This window comes from Cimex lectularius, unplaced genomic scaffold (genome assembly GCF_000648675.2).
Source record: "Cimex lectularius strain Harlan isolate CLEC.00 unplaced genomic scaffold, Clec_2.1 scaffold50, whole genome shotgun sequence".
NCBI lineage: Eukaryota > Metazoa > Arthropoda > Insecta > Hemiptera > Cimicidae > Cimex > Cimex lectularius.
Window position 1 is genome coordinate 1,259,457 of NW_019392716.1, and position 22,366 is coordinate 1,281,822.

A 22,366-nucleotide genomic window follows, 5' to 3' on the forward strand; every position below is an offset into this window, starting at 1 on the left:
GACACGCAAGAATGGCACAGTTAAACAGAAGACAAACACTTTGAGCCCTGAAGATGATCTCAATAAAGATCGAAACGTTGGCACGATAAAGAATAAGTTTTTCTAAAACCTACATCACACCAGAACGCATCTCACAATTTCTGAATAAGTATAACTAATTAAAATAATTAATACGGTCAATTATGATTACTAAATGCATATATCGATTAATATAAAAAATGTTTTATGTTTGTTTTTATATATATAAATATCTTTAAATATGTATGGTATGAGAAATGAAACTCACTAAAATATGTGACAATCATTGTAAAACATCACCAAATGGAGTATTTCCATTTTAAATTTTAAGTTTAATGTTTCAATACAATAAATATCAATTTATAAAATAAAATTTAACCTTAAAAGTAGACAAATGAATAACGGGCATGACTTACGATCCGGCGGGAATTGAAAATCCGTTAGTTATGCGCGGTCAAAAGAGAGTGAGTGAGAGAAGGGTTACTTCTAAGCCTTTATGATCAGCCGAGATTATTTATTCAAAAAAATTTTATAAATTTAAAATTTCTTAACATGGGGAAGAATATTTTTTGTTTAATTGCTTTTACGTTTATGAGTCGAAATAATGAGTATTTTAAATTCGAAGTGCGAATGGAATGAAACCTTCAAGGGAGAGGAGAGGAATGGCAGTGGAGTGGCAAACCACCATCGGCACCTCAGTTATCAACTCTCTCTCCTCGGGTACAGTTCGTCGTCTGACTTTCCCTCTGTTTTGATTGTTTATTTTATTTTTAAAACGGTTCCGCCGATTTCGATAGTCGCGGACTCTGAGAAAAGGCCATAAAATCGAGTCAGACGTCCGAATATGGAATTCCGCCGGTTTCCGATCGGGCCACGACGAAAGTGACGTCCAGCGTTTCTCGGACCTTCGTCGAAAGATGAACTCTCGCCAGCACGTCCAACCGTTCAACAACAACTCCCTCGCGATCAGGGAGGAGATCAGGAGGTTCGAGAGCGTCCACCCGTCCATCTACGCCATTTACGACCTGATCGAGCTCATCCCGGACCCGATCGTCTCCCAGCAGATCAGGGATCACGTCGTCTGCATTGAAGGTGAGCTTAGAAAACTTAATCATTTTAAGACAAAAAAATCATTAATCCACTGCCTCCGGAAGAACAAGTGGTCATTTAAAAAAATGGCACAGGTGGTTTCTCGATAAACAATAAAACAAAATTTAGACAGAAAAAATGTACGTGTCTATACAAAATAGAAACACAAATTTAAGATCTTTTCCATTCCACTCAGGAAGCGTAAGTGTTTAATGTTGTTCAATATGACACAAATTCAAACCCGGACTCCCGCGTTTCGGTCGGTTGCAATTATGACCTTGAAAGATTTTCTCCCGCCGCGTCTGTGTATATCACAGCAAAAAAAAAAAAATCAGAGTAAAATATAAAGTAAATAAATAAAAGGCGAGTGAAAATATCGATAAAAATAAATTAAAATCCGACCAAATGTCTTGTAGAGATTGTCAACAACTCGGATTGACACAATGACACATAAAAATCCCTGATTTTTCAAACCCACCTTTCTATTCTTCCTCTCATCTCCGCCGGTTGAAAATACTTGGGAGGCGTGGCCAATTTAGGCTTAGGCGCAAGGCAAAAAAAAAAATTATTATTGTTAGGTGCTGGTAGTCAGTAATTTTCATTATTTCATTAACCTAGAATTTTTCATAATGATTTTACAAAATCCCTCATCCTTCAAGAATACGACGTGTAATTTTTTGTTATTGTGCAATTATGGTCAACCTATAAGCATAATAAATGAGCCCTCTTTATTTATGTATTTTTTCTTGCGTTTTTTAACTTGGAGGTTACAATTTATTTGTTCGTTTATAAATAACCAATTTTATAAAGGAAAAAAAATGTAAACAAAGCAGAACAATAAACTACACAAATTTATAACCAAAAAAAGTATAAAAATTTTTGAAGAGAAATACTTACCCCGAAATTATGCCAAAACAATCATACACATACGTAGACGACTTACTCACCGTAGTAGACATTTACAACAACTACAACAACAGCATAAACAACATACTGACAGGCCTGAATTCATTGTGTAAAAACATAAAATTCATTCGCCCGCGAGTATCTGGGTCCCTAATGACATTTTTTTTGTCGTTGGAGAAAATTGAGAGAGAATGTATTTACTGGCATGAATGTGAATATGTGAAGTGTGAGAGGGCCAATAGCGGAATATCTAGCACTCCTCTATCCCAACTGTATGAATGGTATATAAATAAGACAGAAGGTATTTAAGAGTGAGTGTGAAGTTTAAGAGTGTGAATCGGTTTGGATTTAGGAACTGATTGCTTTGAAGGCTGAATTGACTTAGTTGTTGATAGTCCCTGGAGATAAACCTCGGTGGCTGGACGGATAAGACCAAGACAGATGGCTAACCCTAGGCTACCATCACTCGAGGTGGGTGATTCTCCATGCGTGACGGTAGCAGCGAGAATCCGGGTCCCCTTTTCTGATTTGGGAAGAAACATGGGTTGTTTTATTGTGTACCGTAATGTCAGTTTTGTGTCCTTAGCGTGTGTTGAGATAAATGTATTTACTGACGAGAATGTGAACTGTGAGAGGGCCAGTTACGGAATATCGGAAATATGGTTTTGGATTTAAAAATTGATTGCGTTAGTGGCGAAATACCTAGCTGTTGATAGCTGGATGGATAAGTCTGAGGCCTGACTTCGGACTGCCAACCCCTGGGTCAATCTGGATCCTGTCAGTAAATTACTGTAAATCACAAAAATTGTAATTGCCGGTGGACCGCGAGAAGTCAGACTATTTACTCTGTACACGTGTGTATGTTGTACATGCATGTACATTATTGAGCTTACATGAATCAGTAACCAGGAATAATCTTTAGTGTATTGCTTATATTATTCTACAAAGGAATGTGAAAATATATAGCGAACTTGATGTTTAAAAACGTGAAATCGAAACAAACATCAAATAAAACATTGAAAAACCATGGCATGTACGTAATTTGTACTCACATAAGTCAGAGCCCAGAGTGTTAAGGTAATAAATGCCCTGGTCCATAGCTTTCATTTGTGAAGAATATTTTAATGTTAATACGAGGTTAGTTTTATTAGTATTTGTGTATTCCCAAATTATGAGAACATTTGTAAACAATGAAAGAACAACAAAGTTAAAGCGTCGTGGGCCGCAACAGTTTGATTGCTATAATTCAACAAAATAATAATTTCTTTAAATTTTCTTCCAATTTAAATAAATTTACTGTACTCCAAAATGAAAAGGTTGCTTGTACGATAATGTGGTGAAGAGTGTCTTGTTTACAAGCCTATTGACACTTCTGAAGGAAGAAATATTTTTAAAAAAATTTATAACCAAATAATGTTTAATATCATCATAAATTTTTCAGCAGCACACAATTTAGGTGTCGGAGGTTTTAAAGAAAATCGGAGAGAATCGAACAAACCTAAAATAGCAAAAACACACCTGACAATATCTTACGGGAAACCAAGTATTATTATTTTTGTTGTATCAGCGTTATAATTCGATGAAACATGTTTCCAAATTAAATCAATTGATTCTAATATGGGTAGAATAAATACATTGCAAAAAAATACGTTTTATCGAAAAAAATCATTGATAGTTTGTTTGATTCATAAATGAGCACCGTTAGGCAATTTGTACGAAATATTTTTGTACGTTGTCGAACTATTTAAAAAAACAAGAAATTTTATGACCTACTTGCATTCAATAGTCTATTCTTAAACTCTTTGCAAAACTACCTCTCAACTTCTTCTCAGAGCAAATAATAAATTTATTTCGTAATATAATTACAACTTTTCATCTACTAATTACTACTAACTGTCAATACGATGTAACTATACAGACTTCAGCAAGGCGTTCGATTAGGTGTCCGGCCCATTAATGATTTCTTAATTGGAAGCCTACGGTATTTTTGGACACTAATTAGAACGGTTCGAAAGTTAGTTAAGTAATCGAACATTATCTGTTAAAATTAAAATCATTTACTTGTGTCAATTTACTGCAACTACTGGAGTCATCCAAGGGTCATATATCGGTCCTATTCTCGTTGTATTATTCATAAATCATATCCTGTTTTGAAGGTATTCAATTCCAGCTATTTGCAGTTGACCCTAATAATCAATATCTCATATATGATGATACTTGATGCTTGCAAAACTATTTTGAAAATCGTTACCCTGCACCAACTTACACTCATCTTTCTTACAGCTTAACATCGCCAAACGTAAATCTGTCATGAGACAGTTTTATATACCTAAGGTTAATTTATTATGTTAAGTTTGGTGTGCCATATTTAAAAGGATTCTGTGTTAGATAACTCAATAAAAATGAATTAATGAATTCATTGAATATTGCAATTAGATGGTAATGATTGTACAAAGCGAATGAACTACTGTCGGTATTTGCATTTTTTGGTTGTGAAATTTAAATACCAGAAATCTCAGTAAGTTCATCTATTTATATACTTTTTGTAAAAGAATTTTTGTCAGCAGTAATAAGCGATTTGACTGAATTTTATTTTGCTATTTTTCCTATTTCCCTTCGCAAATTGACTATGACAACCCCTCAGTTATGACCGTTAGTTACCCTCTATTAATTTGTCGTATGAATGGTTGGAAAAATGCCTCTTTCCAATAAACTTCAACTTTGAAATTCAGCCTTTAAGTTAACTTTGTTATTTTGTCTTTTAATCATGACCTTGTTTGAAAATTCCAAAAAATACAAAATATTTTATAATTTTTATAGTATGTTAACGACTTATGACTAGATTTAATTGTTATTACTGATTTCATAAACTACAATATTGTTCACTCTTCATAAATGCCGAGATATTAAGACCAAATCCTCATCTTTTATGACTTACATATTTTTTATTAAACAATTGATTATAATTTCTATGAATATTTAATACTAGTGCAGTGTTAAGCAATTATAGATAGAACACGATTTATTTAAATTATGTCATTTATTCAAATAGTCGAAAGACAAAAAGTCCCACGGATTTTCAGTCAACCCTTAAGTTTCTTTAGATTTTTTGAAAATCCCTAAAAAAAACTTATTCCTATCTTTTATGGGGCTGAGGGTATGATCTCACAATTATGGTTAGATTTAACTGTTATTTATATTATTTGGTCGTAGAAAAACAGCCATTCTTCAGAAAGGTCTATAGGACCCAAGAGTTCAAACATTCATCAGGCAAACAAGGGGGATTATAAAGGACTGTCTAATAGAAGCTAATCGTTTTATTTATTTTATAGTTATCATCATCAGGGCTTTAAAAACTTTAATTAATGCATTAATTTTTAATTGTGATACAATACAAACCGAAGTTAAATGCTTGCAAGGTAAATGTCTCAAATAAAACTATAGTATATTATCCCAACCTTTTTTTACAGTTTAAAAAAATGAAATTACATTAGGTTTAAATAAATTAATTAAGGATTAATTAAATTCTTGTAATTTGATACAAGATGTTGCTACATCGTAAATTATTTGTGTAATTATTTTTTATTTTTTTTGTCATGAGATTCATAAGAAAATCATCCCGTAAAATCATATATATTTGTCCGGCTTTAATTTAAATTAGCGTGGTGTCGTTCTTACATAATGTCAATAGTCTTACAAACAATACTTACAATTAATTAGAAGTCATACACATTAACTATCATAACAGTCGTTATCAATTTGTCAAAACGCCAGCTCGTTCTAAAACGAAGAGTTGACATTTTCGACGTGACCTTTAAAATTGTCCCTCATGCAGCACTGCCAAATCAACATTTTATTTTGACTTAACTGTAATGAAACAATATATTACGTAGCAAGCCATGAATAAAGCTTAACAAGTTAGTGCAATAATAATATCAACAAAGTCCAAAACCTTAAAAGACCTAACAAACACGTAGTAACGTTAGGTATCTTCAGAAGCAAAAATCAGCAATATATTTTGAAAATGACAAAAAAACATGTTGAAAACTCAATTTCAGATTTTTTGTAGAAAAACAAAACAATATAAATCCTGAAAATCATGTACACCATTGTTAATATCTTTTATCAATCAAATCCATCTACGTTATGAACTCTTAAGATAGTTACGTTTTATTTTCAGATTTTTGAGTTTTATGGACTTTATTATTATTTAATCCCTTCTTTAATGAGTTAATAGAACTTTCTAAAACGAGAAGCTTTTATAATTTGATCAATGAATATTTGATATAATTAGAGATGTGTGAAAACCAATGGTAAGCAATGACTATAATCAATATTGATAAACTGGCATTCAGAGAATATGTACGTCACGACGTGTAATTACGAAAAACTAAATATGATAAACGCACTAAGTACAATGAAACAGAAATGGTAAAATAACAATTCCAAAAAACGTTTTATTTCCATAAAGATTGATCTACTTAAGGCAATAAACAATGATTGACTAATGTTCATATTAGTGCAGTGTTAAACAATTAAAGATAGAAGATGATTTATTTAAACTATGTTATCTATTCAAATAGTCGAAAGACAAAAAGACACAGGATTTTTAGTTAAACTTAAAGTTTCCTTAGTTTTTTTAAAATCTTATCTGATGAGGGTATGATCTCACAATTATGATTAGATTTAACTGTTATTTATATTATTTGATCGTAGAAAAACCTTCATTCTTCAGACAAAATCAACATCGATAAAATTCAATCGTAGGAATCTTCTTTCCTTCTATACATTGTTAGCCGAGGAAACTCTTGTAAAATCAAATTAGTGTAACTGGAAGTACTTAGAGTCACGAAAATGCAAGATAATGGATAAGCAAGTTACAAAAAAAACCACCTAACTGGAGATATCTTATCAAATTTATTTAAAATTAGAATTTTTCCACGTATTAAGTATAAGGTTTTATATTTTATACCAAGATGGATGTTTTTAATTATGTTTATATTTTTTATGCTTCATTAAATGAGCAAAATTAACCATGTATTCGCCTTGAGTAGTAAAAACAGAATAATTACCTTATCTTTTGGGTAGATTTATTTTTTACATGGACGTTGATCCTCGTTTTAATAATAAACAGCCTCACGTTTTGAGGGCTTCCGTGTTTCCTTTATATCCGAGTTGAAAGTCGTACCATGGCCCGACCTTCAGGAGTGTGTCAGTGTCACACTTTTTTTCTTTTTGCTACCGTGTAAAATTCCAGTGCTCCGTTTTTTAGTTTATTTCGTTTGTTTAATATTATCCGTAACGTGCAAACAACGTCAGAACAGCGGAAAGATTAAGATCGCTTTGTTTGTAAAAATTTTCGTTAAAAAAGATGCCAACTTTCCAAACATAATTCATATAAAGCCGTCTACTAGAGTTGACTTCTGGGGGAAAGTTTTCAACCGGAAGTCACTTCCTCCTGGGGGAAGACAGATCCGCAAAGTTTTAATAACAATAAATTAAAGAAGATTCGTCCACGTATACGTCAATAAGTCCTTGTCAATTTCGCATTAAATTCAAAAGTTTATACTTTTCAACTCACATGTTGGGTTTCTGTTTAGAGCTATATGAATTAGCTCGCTGGGCTATATTATAAAATTATAATCGGATTATCACACTAGTGAACATGTGGCAGCTTACACTGACCCAGATTTGTATATCAAGAAAGATTTGTCTGCATTGATTTCTTTTGCATCCTAAAGAGAGCATACTTTTTTGACTTTCATTGTTCTAAATATAAAATAAATTGATAAATAAATATAAGCTTATATCCTATTGATGATATGATGTAGTTTATCATTAAAAACAGAGAAGTAAATATATTTTTTTAATTTGTAGTACATTACAACTACCTTAAAATAGGTAACAAGTAACAGTGAGCAAGGTAATATATACAAAATTAAAACCAAGAGTGGAGAAAACACCCTACGTGTTTTCCATATAAGTGAATATTGGCCAATCAATTTGGTCGTTACTGATCATTGAGAGCTGACTACGATGATTCTTTTTTGAGTTGGTCTTACAGACGCGTATCGGCTTTTCGCCATTTTATTGAAAAATGGTTTTGTAAAGTCATCTGCAGCAGGGAAATATGCCCAATTATATTTTTGGTCCTCCGGGCCAGATTCAGATTTGAATTGTTAGTATTCAAATTAATAATTAATTCAAAGTCTGTATACATTATAAGTGATCATGTACAAAAAACGCGTGCGCGTGTGGGTGTTTATAGCCTTGCTGTGTTGGTCTGTCAGAGTTTTTCGGTATTTCGTCATATTTGGTGGTTCGTTATGGAGATATAACACCCTACTGTTCCAGAACTGGAAATACACCACTATTTTCCAGGCTGAAGTGCATGCAATTGAGAGGTGTACCCAGTTCAATCTGTAAAGGGTAAAAAAACCAGGGTCATGCCAGCTAGCCAAGCAGCCATCATTACATATACTTTCCTAAAGGTAGATTGGGGATGAGGCCAATCTACCTTTAGGAAAGTATATTTAAACTGAGAAGGCTGATCAAACACCAAAGAAAATATTAGCCATCATTACCTCAAACTTGGTGTTGAATTGCAAAGTAAACTAAATAGATTGGGTGCAAAATAAAGTCACCCTCTGCTGGGTCTCAAGGTAGCAGATGCCCTTCTTTGGCGTAGGGATTCACACTAATATCTAGTCTTAGACAAAAGTGCATGCAATAGACATAAACAATCCAAGAATTTTCTAGAAAATTTTGGAAGGAAAGCAACAACAGAATGCCACAAAGGAAGCTGGAAAAAAGGTCGAACCCAAGAGGATTCCTAATAGGACTGAATTGGCATCTGAAGAGGATTGGTATAGCACAACACGATAGTGTAGATTCTGCAAAAAAGCCCAGGAGACAACCCGTGACCCCACATTTGCCCACAGGAGGAAGTGTTTTAACGTAGGAGAAAGTCAATCAATGTAACCGAGCCTTGATAGACTAGGACTCACCAATGTGAAATAAGTACAGAATGGAGGATGCAATAGCTCTCAAAGGGCGCAGTATATTACTCACCCCGAATGATACATCCATACTTACATTCGACTGGTTTGGTCATAACAATTTGCTTCTGTTTGTCGTGGGGGCAGCTTTACATAATCCATGAGCCGTCACGCTCTGAAAACCATGTTAAACATAATAATTTCAAAAACTTAAATTTTCGTTCGTTTATATATTTCAATAACGCATGGCTTTTTCTTTTTAAACAGGCTTATTACAGGCCTCAAATTTTAAATGTTTATCAGGAGTTTGGTGATTTGAATTACACTAGTCTTTTTGGCTTGGGTAATCGTAGATTTATTTTATCAAAAAAATTATAAATATTCTTGCTTTGGGCTTAAGGTGAGTAATTAACCTACAAAATCGTAAATAAAGAATTCCTCGCTGAAAAAGAAACGGCACGAAGCGCAATTTATCGTGATTAACGGAAGGAGCGTGTGTAATGAATAGCGGCCCGTCGGTAGTTGTTTAAACACTTATCACTATGATATTTTTAACTCGTTTAAACAATTTTTTTTCCCAACCGGTTCCAAACTTTGAACAGTAAATATGCCAGAAAACGAACCATTTTTCAACTATCTTGATAACATAAATAAACTTGTAAATCTATGTGATAGAAAAAATTTGAATTTCCATTCTTAGCAACAACACATTGCATTTCATATTTGTATAGTGAAACTCCCTTCCCTAAATGGACCCTTGAATTGTTGATGCCCTTGAATTGCTGATTCCCAGGTGTTTTTCCATTATTTTTTCACATGAAAATATATAAAGCAAGCCTTCCCAATAACCGGGTGCTTTTTAGGGATGGTTAGGGGCCTTTCATTATCGTACTTTGGAATTCATTGATTTTTATTATGCCACCTTGCGAACATGCTGATACTTCTTGTTTTCTTCAGTTTGACTTCGAATTTTAATATGCCTCCCTGGGTCCATTAAATTGCGTGAATGTGAAAAACCAAGTGTGCGAGATTTGGCTGTGAAATTTTCCATATACTGAGGTTGTACAAAATCGATGGAAAAAGTTAAACAATACTGCACCTATTTAAAACCAAAACGTTTTTTATTGCGATAAGACCGCATTATTTTTTAGAGCACTTCCGGAAAAAACTCTATATCAGTTGAAATATGATCATTGTCAGGGAAGAAAAGTTTTAAAGGCGCGTTTCACTTAGCTCTTATGCTCACGCTGGCTCGGTGAATTAGAAAACCCTCTGCTCATAGGAAAAGCTAAATCCTAGGCTTTCAAAATTATCTTGTAATCCCCATTATTGCTCATTTTGTAATAATAAAAATTTTTGTTTTACGTTTATCCTAAAAGCGGAACATCTGTATAGCAGACAATATTTTCTTCCTCAAGAGTGTCCGTTATAGGGGAGTTTCTTTGTATTTAAAGATAAATTAAAGAGAAAACAATCATAAGACGATAATTATAATATCAAACCGTGGAGAGGAAAAAAGAGAGAAAGGGAATTGTTATCAAATAAGTTTACTTTAGATATTGTGAATTATGTATAATCATTTAATTATTGCTACCTAAACCTTTTTTGTGATCATATTCCACACGTGCAATTTTGTTGTAATACACTCTTGACCAAACGAACTTAACAAAGCAGCCATTATCTTTGAGTCATATGAATATTAAATATTATTGTTGCCAAATGAAGTAAACAGGAAATCGAGGAATTATGTTTTATGGCGCTGTTTACTCATTTGGCAATTAAAGTCGCAATGTGAAAATATCGAGAAGGAAGGGGAATAAAGCTCAGCTTCGTAAGACTGCTTGGAAACCGATTCACACATACGGGGGAAAAAAGGTGTATAATCAGAACAATCGCCCAATTGTTCATCCAGAATATGTAAAACAATAGCGGTTGTTGCATATATTCATTCGGCTCTCGTGCAGGCATGCGGTAAAGTGAGATACATCGGGGAAAAAAGAGAAAGAACCGTAGGTGAACAGCCTGATTTGAAAACGGGCATTAAGTCTTGAACGTCATGACGTCTAATTGTACTTAATTGCGTAATATTGAGACATTTTGGGTCGGTTTCATTTTCTTCGGTTGTCATTCGGACTTGCACTTTCCATAGAACGATAAGGAGAGTGAATAGATAGGAAGCTTTTCCAGATGAACTATTTTATAAGTAAACCCATTACTGATATCTCTTTGTTCGCTTATGGGAGTTTGTACTTCTGGATAAAATGTACTTCATATATGAAACTTTCGCAGTTTACATCACTTTAGTGTTTAGTATCTTTTATAAAAATGAAAATTGATCACATGGTCGCTTTCTCACTGAAACTAAGACCAGTAAATGTAATAGGTATTGACGATTTCGCGAGATGTGGTCAATTTATAGTGTAAAGTTATCATTGTTCATCAGTTGGATCACTATTATCAAACAGCGTTGATTTTTATCTTTTGTTTTCCTACATTTTTTTAATGGCCTTGTGGATTTATTTATATGCGATGTGTATTGTTTGGGGAGGAAAGGGTTGAGCGAAAAAAAGGTCCAGGGGCGGCATTGGTATTCGAACTCACACGAAACGGGCTGCGGGACTATCACGATAAACACTGTGCTACCGCGATCCTCTGAGTATTTAATGGATTCACTCTGCATGATTCCGAAAATTTTAGGGAATGTTTGGATGACCGATTATCTCCCATTTTTTTGTCAGTTATTTTCTTTTCTTGATTGACTGATGATGGCGAAAGGCCGAAACACCTGACAGACAAAATGACCGGAAACGGCCACGGTACCTGATATTATGTTTAAAACAAAACAAAATTTTAACAGACGACTTTACTTGCCCTATGTGTAGAATTGCAGTAGGATTGGATTTTTTCCTTTATTTTATACACCGGACTTTATTACGACCATTTGGACATACAAAGTGTAACGGTTAGGTTCTGCGAAGTCACCCGACTTCCAGTACAACCAATCCTTCCAATAAAATTCTTTAGAATCATAAGCTCCTTACTACATTACTATCCACAACTACTTGAATATTACTTTTGTCAACCAACTGATTCGTTCCCGATCCTTAAAGTTTAACACCTCCTGATCCATCCCAACCCTACTGCTGGAGCCGTCTACACATCCCATCCCGAAAACCCGCCACTTAAAACGCCTAATCGAAGATGGCCTCAAGACCTCCTTAAACCTTAATCCAATCACTGATTGCATTGGCCAGTTTCTACATGTATCCTCTGGGTGTATCGCTGAACGTGTATTAGCGCTGTGAACATGTGAAAAAACATATTATGGTCACATTTTGTAATAGATACTACTATGTATAGGCTACAAATAAAAAGAAAGCAATATTTTTATCTTTGTAAAGTAACTGGTATTTGTAGAATTTAATACGTCTCTCAACAGTCATAGGGTTCTTCAGATTTTCGGTTTAGGAAGCATGAACGGGAAGAGCTTAGGTAGAGTCGCATTGATTGCACACCTGTGTCGTTTCCGGGCGGAAGTGAACTCTCATAGAGGCGAAAAGCTTGTTATAGGGGTTTTAAATGATTGGAGGCGTTTAAAAACGTTGGAGTCAATTTATTTACAGATTTGGCAATGTAAAATTATTATTATTTTTTAAATGATTTATAACAATGATAATTTCACAAGATCGCAAGGGGCAGGTCTTTCAGTTAAGAAGGAAAAACAATTCATTCATATTAATACCTTGTAGTAATTGGATCCATGAAATTGTGGTAGATTTGATACCGTTTGCATTTATATGGATAAATTATGATTGTTGGAGAATATTTTATCGTGTTTTATTTTTCTTTGAATAAAAAGACAGAAACAAATCGTAGTTGTAATTGGTGTTCGCTGTTGATTTATACCCCTGTTTATTTTGGATTAACGGGATCTATTATGGACGGACCATCCTTTGCATCCACAACATTGAGAAATACATTCTCATTTTATAAATTTGACACTTTCTTCCAAGGGTGTTGCCTGTTTTTTGGTCGTTTGCGATTGATTGGTCTGTCAGTGCGTTTCAGCTTTTCACCATCCTAAGTGATTCTGAGTGATTTCTGTTTAGTCGAGGCCGTTTTATAAGTTCTTGAAGAGGACATTTATCAGCGTTATCTTTTTCATACAGTATGTGCCGAGAAGTCGAAACGAACATGACAGACACAATTTTTACTTCCGGTATTTCCCTAGTTAGTTATTATTTTTTTGTATAATATAGTGACGCTATATGTCTATTTCTGCCAAATTTGATTTGTATGCTAGATTATATTTTTCTAAATTTAGTACAGTTCTACTTTCATTCGAATTCCATACATGAATGTGCACAAAAAACAGCTTCCTGAAATTCCTCCCCAACCCTCCTTTCATCAACAACAATCATTCCATTTCCTTCTGATCCACTGTTAAAAATCTCGGTGTTACCTTCGACCAACACCTTTTCTGGAAACCACACATTTCCCGAGGTATTGCAGCCCTATTTCAATTCCGCGGGTCCTGGCTCCTTCTACCTTTCGCTCGTTGTTTCCTCTATCAACTTTTACCTCTTTGACTACAGCTGTGGAACTTATGGTTCACATTCAGAGGAAAAAGATGAACGTCAGAAAAGGTTGATGAATTTGAGCCAGATTTATTTTCGGAACCCCACTAATGTCCGAGTTTCACCTGTATTCACACCAATCCTGGCTTTATCTCTCCTTCCGTAGAAAGTATTTCCTACGCCTCCTTCCTTTACCAATCCATCAACTCTCATCGACCTCATTATATTTACCAGTTCAATCCAAACCTTCTATCCACACTCTTAACACCATCTCCTTTCCCAATTACATATCTTCCTCTTTATAAAATCTCCATGTTTATGCGGTCCTTCTTAGCTCGAGTTATACAAATCTCCTGAATTCTCTTCCTTTGCCAATCCGCAAAGTCGCCTCCTTTCCTCTTCTGTACTTCATCTCCGTCCAAACAGAGACAGACTCCAACAATATAATTTTTGGAGTATGGTCGCATAAGACAGGGAATTCTTTTATTATTATTTCTCCTTTAAATTGTGTGTAATCTTATTATTGCTAGTATTATATTACTTTTTATTAATTAATCTTTATGTAAGGTTTCGATTGAGATAAAAAAGTTAGTGTCTTGCTCTGCCACTTGAGCTATCGTGATTTCGATCCACTCGGACACCAACATCCCATTTCACCTTTCGAATTTTCCCTCCTTTTTGACATTTTTCAAAAGTCGTGTAATTAGGATTCGATTCACGGCGACAAATGAAATGGCCACGGAGAGCTTTAGTGAAGATATACTTCATTTTGCTTATTAAATCCATTAGCTATCGTGGTCCGATTGACCAAATAACTTCTTTCAATTAATTAATCTTTATGTAAGGTATTGGTTGAGATAAAAAAGTCAGTCTCACGAGCAGGAAATGAAATGTATCTTCACTAAAGCTCTCCGTGGCCATTTCATTTGCCGCCGAGAATCAAATAGATTATCCGACATTTGAAAAATGGCAAAAAGGAGGGAAAATTCAAAAGGTGGGTTGAGATGGGAAGTGGTGTCCGAGTGAATTGACGTCACGATATCGCAAGTGGTAGAGCAGAGGCGTATTTAGCCGAAGGTCGTGGGTTCGAATCCCGCTCGTGACACTGACTTTTTTATCTCAACCAATACTTGACATAAAGATTAATTAATGCAAGAGGTTATTTGGTCAGTCGGACTACGAAATCTGATGGAATTATTTGTTATATTTTTTATAATTTATTTCACTACATGTTTATTTTATTCATTTACAGTCCAAGTAGGTCAGGTACCCAAGCATAGGACAGTCAAACCACACAACAATCAATCATTAAAATATAACTATAAAAAATATATATAAAAATAAAGAATAAAGATGGGCTAACAGTTTAAACAAACAAATCAACATTATAACACAATAACAGCCGTAAATAAACGCTCATTTACATTTTAAAGCTCGTTCTATATTGTTTTTAAAGATCCGTAGGGACGAGGAGAAGGGGTCCGCACTGATGCCGAATTTATTTATGTTATGCACAGCTGTGGAGATTGAAGATTCTAACTCGTATTTGGTCCTGTGCCGTGAAGTACCAAATAATTCATAGGTCCGTAGTTGACGCTGGGGAACCCTAAAGCCCTATAAGACAATATCTCAGGGGAGTCAATGAAATTATTTAGGATCTTCCACAGAAACATAACGGAAGCCAAAACCCTTCTATCCGCCAGAGAATCCAGACGTACTAGAGCAAGTGTGGGCCTCATAGGGGCAATGATGGCACTTCCTGCGATTGCATATCTTGTAAAACAGGTATTTCGTGGCCTTTCTCCGTTTCTCCAAGAACCCGGCGACCAAACAACACTGGCATACTGTAGGTGACTGCGCACCGGTGATTGAAAAAGCAATTTTATTACAAATGGGTTCTTAAAGTCAACGGTTTGCTGAGTACGAATCCTAAATTTCCTGTGGTACGGTATGGACCTGGTTTTGGTATTGTGAATTGAGATCTTATCTTAGTTATAAGTTTAGATTTCTATGATCTGTCGTATAAATGCTTTATTTGTTTTGCCCTTTTGAACGCGTTTTGGCTTCTCACCATCTTGCACGGTTGATCAGGGATGCGAAGCGAGCTATTAATTTAAATGCAAGCGATGAATAGAAAAGCATTGCGATGTCGTCGATCAAAAACTATTCGTTCGACTGTTTCCTGACATTTCAGCGTTCTGTCATCTTCAAAAGTGTGTTAGGTGGGCCATGTTAATTATTTTTTTGGTATGTATAATTCTGCTGAATTTAAAGTTATGTTCACCAGTTCTAAATGTAAATTAGAAGAAGCTGAATCGCATCTGACAGACCAAAACAGCGAGAATAGGCAGACCGATATGGTCAGAAAGGCCAAAACCACCAGGCCACCTTAACCAAAGTACGAAACTAAGGTTGAAATTTATCAAGTGATTTAGATCTTCTGGAGTGCTTTCAATTCAAAGACGCATATTTGTCAATAAAAGGACAAACAGACCGTTTAAATTTACAAGGGAAATTTCGTGGCAGTTTAAATAGTAATTGAACTTTTGGATTACGGTTAATCTAATGGAAATATAATTTTGTTCAAGTTTAATAAGTTAATTGAATATGGTTAGCAGAGTTAATAGGTGAACGTGACTACATAATTTAATTTTACAAGATGAACCTTGGTTTAGTTCGTTCTATATTTTTTTTGTGTGATGCCGAATCTGAAATTTATGATTCGCATGAAACTAATTATTTCCGTGATAAATAATATTAGGACGATATTGAATCAATGATAATGATGTTAAGAAGGTGCCTATATTTGAATAGATGACTTTTTATTATTGGATTCGTAGATTAACCTGTTTTTAGCGACCGAAGAGAAATAAGACACTAGTGAAAACGTACGTACTTTTATATCTAGTCTGATAATTAAGGTTCTGTGGAATAAAGACGGATAAGAAAAGGATTTGCATTACAATTGGGTCAAGCGGCTCTCTTGGATGTGGCAGACCGCCTTGGAACATTTAAGGGGCTCTTGCAAAGCATCAAAGCCTTGAAAAAACTTCAATGAAACGTGGCAACAGTCAGCGGCTTCTTTTTTTCTTTCAATTGTGCTTAGCCATGACGCGAAAGGGGAAAAGTTCTGACCTGCTAAATTTACCGAAGCGGTGAAAACGTAGAGGCTGAGGGCCGGACGAGGGTTATGCAAACAATGACCCCTATTGCCAAACTGTTTCTCACATTAATACAGATCCAGGAAGAACGGAGATTCCCTATCCTGGGTATTTTTATTCTAAATCGTAACTATTCAATAATACAATTAGAAAGTCAGAAGGAAATGGACCATTGTCCATTGGTTTATTCCTATCTCGTTCATTTTTATTAAATAATGAACGTTCCTACTAGCGCTGCATTTAACTTCCTTGTTTAGCCGTTATAAATTTAATGTTTTATCAATTATCTGTAATTTGGGTAAGCGTGAAACCCCCGGCCATTGTGTTTGCACCTTATAAAATGAAATTGTATGCGAGACTGATTGGATGGAAGGCCTTCGTCGACCACAGGTTGGCCGCAGATTGTGGATAGATCGTTTTTCGACCTATACAGAATTCACTATAAATGAACATCTTCGTTATTATTTTTCCCTCCTAAAAAATTGATGAACAATCATTTCCTTGTTTGGGTAATTTATGAATTAAACTGAATTCTTCGAATACAAGGAAGTAACAAGAATAGAACTTCAAAATCAGTCACCACGGTTAGTTAAATCTTAGCAACTTAAATGGAATCAGATTATTGAATTAAAACGTCATTGGTTACCAAGCAGGTTTGTTGTATTTCGTCTTGTACATAGCTTTTCTAGAAAAGGGGGAGAAATAAGAAAACAAAATTCAGCTACAACCATATGTAGAATAATTGTACCAAAAGAAGATTTACGCTAAAAAAGACAAATATTCTGTCATGAAATTTAAGAAAAAATTATTTGTTACCTATATATGATCGTATTCTATACCAATATGTACACATGATTACTGTATCACACAGCACAACCCTAGCAAGAATACCAACTCTGCACCGGTAGAACGCATGCTTCGAGGAGCCAGCCATTGCTGGCACTCAATGTGTATGATTAGGTGTCAAGGAGGTCCCGAGGCGACGTGTCGGGTTGTCAGGATGGGAATGAGTGCAGAGGGTTCGAGCAGTATGGTTAGGATGGTTCGAAAGGTTTGGAATCTGGACCGGATCAGTTCGTTGACAAAAGGAATGTTGAGATCGTTGTGGATGGTGAGGTTAGTGACATGACAAGGTGCTTTGACAATTTGTCTAAGGATTTTCGATTGGAAGGACTGGATGCACTGGATATTGGATGGCTTGGCAGTACCGCTTAGTCTTAGTCGTCTTGTACAGTGTTAGCTTTGTCTTAGTTGTCAAAGTCGATTTCGGTCTTGGAAGTCTTCGTAGTAGTCCAAACCTTGTACGAATTTGTTGTTTTTTATGTTTTGTATGTGGATTCCACGTCAGTCTGCTGTTGAGATATAGTTCCAGGTATTTGACTTGAGTGGAAACTGGTATCTCTTTGTTGCTGATGTTCAGTGGAGGGCAAGACTGCTTTTCCAGCGTAAAGTACACTGAGTGCATTTTTCTTCGTTCAGTCTTGTCCTCCATTTTTTACACCAGTCTTTGATAAGCTCAAGGTGTTCCTGGATGTTGTAGGTAGTGTGGACACGATTGCCGTGTCGTCCGCGTAGGTGAAGACAATAGGGTCAGAATGTATTGGTAGGTCAGCAGTATAAATAATATAAAGGATAGGACAAGAATACTTAACTTGCGGTATTCGTGTATCTGTTTGACTTCCGATAATTCATTTCCGCACCTCACTTGAAACAGCGATCAGTTTGGTAGGATTTCAATAACTCATGAAATCAAAATATATTCCAACCACCTGTAACAACAGTTGATTAAACAATGAACATTGTAGATGCTAATAATGTTCACTTTTAGGGATGAAATGTACAACCATGTGTAGAAAATCAACTTTGTCCAAGAAATAAGTTGTTTATTCTTTAAATAAGAAACATGAATTTTCCATATTTACGAACATATCGAGGTTTTGTCGTTTCAATAACCAAATACATGAAAGTCCACATTTTAGTCTCAGGTTTTTTGTTCTCGTGACATGAAAATGTATTCCAACAACGTGTCACAACAGTTGATTAACCACTGAACATTGGCAGATTCTAAAAACGTTCATTTTTAGGCCTTTTTGTTCATTTCGTTGTGACTGTTGAAGACGGGGTCGGATTGACCTTTACGAGTTCACGCCTCAGCAACCGAAACACTTACTGGTCATAGGCCTATCATGAAATACACGCACAGATTTGGACTTGCAACATCGCCGGCATGCTTATGCAATAGTCCCATTCATGATGTGGATCTCACCTCAGTCTCCTGCCCAATGCTCACGGCAACCTCGAAGGTTCAGCATCTCATCCTCATATCCTCATAGTTTTAGATCTAGACATATTTGCCATATCACAAGTCTTTTTCCTTTGAGCCTTCCCTAACCATATCACAAATGAAAAATAATTGTGTGATATAACTACTTTTTAGGACACATTGATAGCTACCCAATTCGTCATATTTAACCGAGTTCCGTTATCTTTGTGGTAAATTTGGCCCAATAATCTCGTATTTTGAACATATTAGAACATTAACTTCTCTTACTCAGTGATTAGTATAAACAGAATATTTTTATGGAATTTATTTGATAAAGGTTTCTCATTGGAAACTTGTCAAGCAATCCTTCTCGTCCTCTTGCACGCGCAAAACCCATTCCGCAACGGGCTAAGGTACGTGACGTTTGGAACGTGAAGGAAAGACCACTTCCTTGATCGTACCCCGACTAATCACTAATGTCCCTCTAACCGCATAATCCCTTTCTACGGCCGACTCCTTTTCTAGTTATTCGTTTTACCCTTGTGGAAATTGAATTTTTACCTTTTGAAACTCTTAACAAGTTATTGGTTACATTCCGATTTAAATATCTAAATTTCATGCTTTATTATAATCCCGGTTTATTTTTAAATGAGAACTTGTAAAAAAAATGGGTGAAAACGAAAGAATGATGGAAATATTTTTGTTTCCTTAGGTTTGAAGATTTTACACCTTATACTTAGTTATTATTCGGAGATCGTGACGTAGGTTTTAGAAAAATATTTTCTTTATCGTGCCAACGTTTCGATCTTTATTAGGATCATCTTCAGGGCTCAGTGTTTGTTTTCCGTGTAGATGTGTCATTCATTCTTGTGAGTCGAGTTGATAGTGCCCCCAATCACTTTGAGCCCTGAAGATGATCTCAGTAAAGATCGAAACGTTGACACGATAAAGACAATGTTTTTCTAAAACCTACGTCACACCAGACCGCATGTCACGATCTCCGAATAATCATTTATTAACGGTCACTAAACACACCACACACTTATACTTAGTGTTTTGCTTTTATACCACCCCTTAACCATCCCTAACCATAAATAGGTTTATATATGATTTTCTCGGTTACAATTTAAAAAAAAATTAATATGTATTTTTTATGGGATATATAAAAATATATTAATTTGCATCGAAACTTTACATTTTCATACTCTGAAAGGATATCGCCGAATTCTTCCGCATGTGAATCCCGTTTCTTCTTGAATAAACATTAATCGCCGAGTGGCGAAGAGATGAAAGTGTGGAAGCGAAAAACTGTAGTAACGCAAGGAGGCGGGTGAACCGGCACGAAAACCGTAAGATGATAGGGAACCCTGTGCCGAATAGCTGTCATGATGTAATACACAGTCTGTGATATTTGCGAATTCGTGTTTTTAAACTTACTGCCATAAGGGTTTGTTTGTTTTATGTATATTGATATTAGAGTTCATCTCGTATTCTAACTGTAAACTAAATATATGGATTTAGGTAATGATAATGCCAATAGTCAAAACATATGACTGTAGTTTGGCCGCGTTTCCGTATTTCACCATCTTCAATTTAGGTTCACCATAGTTCAGGATTATAAGCAGGGTGAGGTGCCGACACAAACCCACACCCACAAAGTTAGGTATTGATCATATAATGAATAAGTGGGCATTTTTTATAATCATACAATCTGATGATGTATTAGCATAAAATAAAACGCCTATTTTAAACTGTTTTAATTATAGCTACTAGTAGCTGGCCAAAAATGTTTTACCTGTCTCTAGCTTAAAGTAATACATAACATTGAATCATCAAGTTGATTACCAGAATGACCAAAGATAGACGCGGAAGTGTTTGATTGACAGATCTGATGTTAGAAGTACTTCGCGTTTACACTATCATCTCTGCCACATCCGATTCGGATGCAAGCACATGGCCTCTTGTCACCTTGATGGTATGTTTTACATCGACATTGATATTCAAAAACACCCTTAAGCAGTGATTATTAATGAAATTTCCGTCTGTTTGTTATTGTAAAAATTGTTACTTTTTCTTTAACTTTTTATTAAATATTTACGAGATGCTTATAGACTGTCCTTGAATGGCACTACCGAATTTCTCTTGGCTGATAATAATAATAATTGGCATTACGTGTTCTGTGATGTAATTTGCAAAACTGCATTATGCAGTTGGTTGTTCGCAGTAAATATTCTGCAATATTGAAGTTATAGTTATTATAGTGCTCAAGTAAAAAATCCTTGGATCCCAATAAGTGCAATTGTATGAGTATTTTCAACAGTTCATTTAATATCAATAATTTTCTCAAATTGCTACAAGAACAAATTTGATAATATATATGTCAAATTATTGTGAGAATTCCTCTCGAGATTTTTCCAGCCCGATAGCCTCGCCTTTTAGCCTCTTAGACGACTTGCGATGGTGAGTCAAGGATATAAGCAGGGATAAGCAAGTCCCACCATGGGATATAGGAAGAAGCCGAAACGTCCAACTAAAACTGCGACATGCGAAATTATATTATTTCGATTTAATTAACAATACTGGTTTTGTTTAACAATAAAATTCAGCACACGGGTCGAGATTGTATCGATGAATTAATTATCCGATAACGTTTAAAAGACTTAGTTAACGACTATTCTGACAACACCTCTGATCCGTTCATTTACAGACCCGTTATCGCCCTGGAAGATTTTATCACATGACACATCTTAACTTCAGCAGTAACTGAAAGGAAATCCCATTGCATGCGTGTGAAAGGACAAGTTACTCAATTTAGATAAAAGAGGTGAACAGGTTTCTCAGGTCTTGTCGAGGGTGTGTGTTCGAACGAAATCAATCACCGACTACCGTCTTGCAACAAAATTGGCGTTTCTTCGTTCAGAGTATGTATAGAGATGTTGGGGGGATTTATCTCGGTTATTATTAAAGGTCGGGGCTGGCAGGGAATTCTGGAACCGGTGGGATGTGTGCCATTTGAGAGGTCGTTTGCGTTTTTATATCATTGGGCTAATAATCCAAATATCTCCCTAATTTAAAACCACTCTGCGTGCAACGGTACATTGATTTTAAATCGATCCTATCAACCTTCTTTCTGACTAGAAAAGAGAATTTTCGTTTTTATTTCGGCCACTCGCTCTATTTAAGGCTTGTTTTTCGAGGATCGCTCCCGGCCAAACATCCCTTTAATCCTACCCTATAAATACACAACCGGGCTATACTTTAATCCTCGAACAGAATTCCTGTGGTACATAGATCTTCTTAGTTAATTATTTACGCCGCCCATTAATTCTTGGAATTATCTGTCCCAATATTTTT

General features: G+C 35.3%; 1 protein-coding gene across 1 annotated transcript in view; it reads left to right on the plus strand.

Annotated features, from left to right (window-relative positions):
- Positions 1-711: 711 nt before the first annotated feature.
- Positions 712-22,366, plus strand: part of LOC106664287 (centaurin-gamma-1A) — a 211,218-nt gene continuing 189,563 nt past the window's right edge. Inside the window, exon 1 of the mRNA XM_014389872.2 lies at positions 712-1,110. Within this exon, the coding sequence (XP_014245358.1) occupies positions 936-1,110 (175 nt within the window). The 5' untranslated portion in view covers positions 712-935. The remainder of the gene's footprint in view (positions 1,111-22,366) is intronic.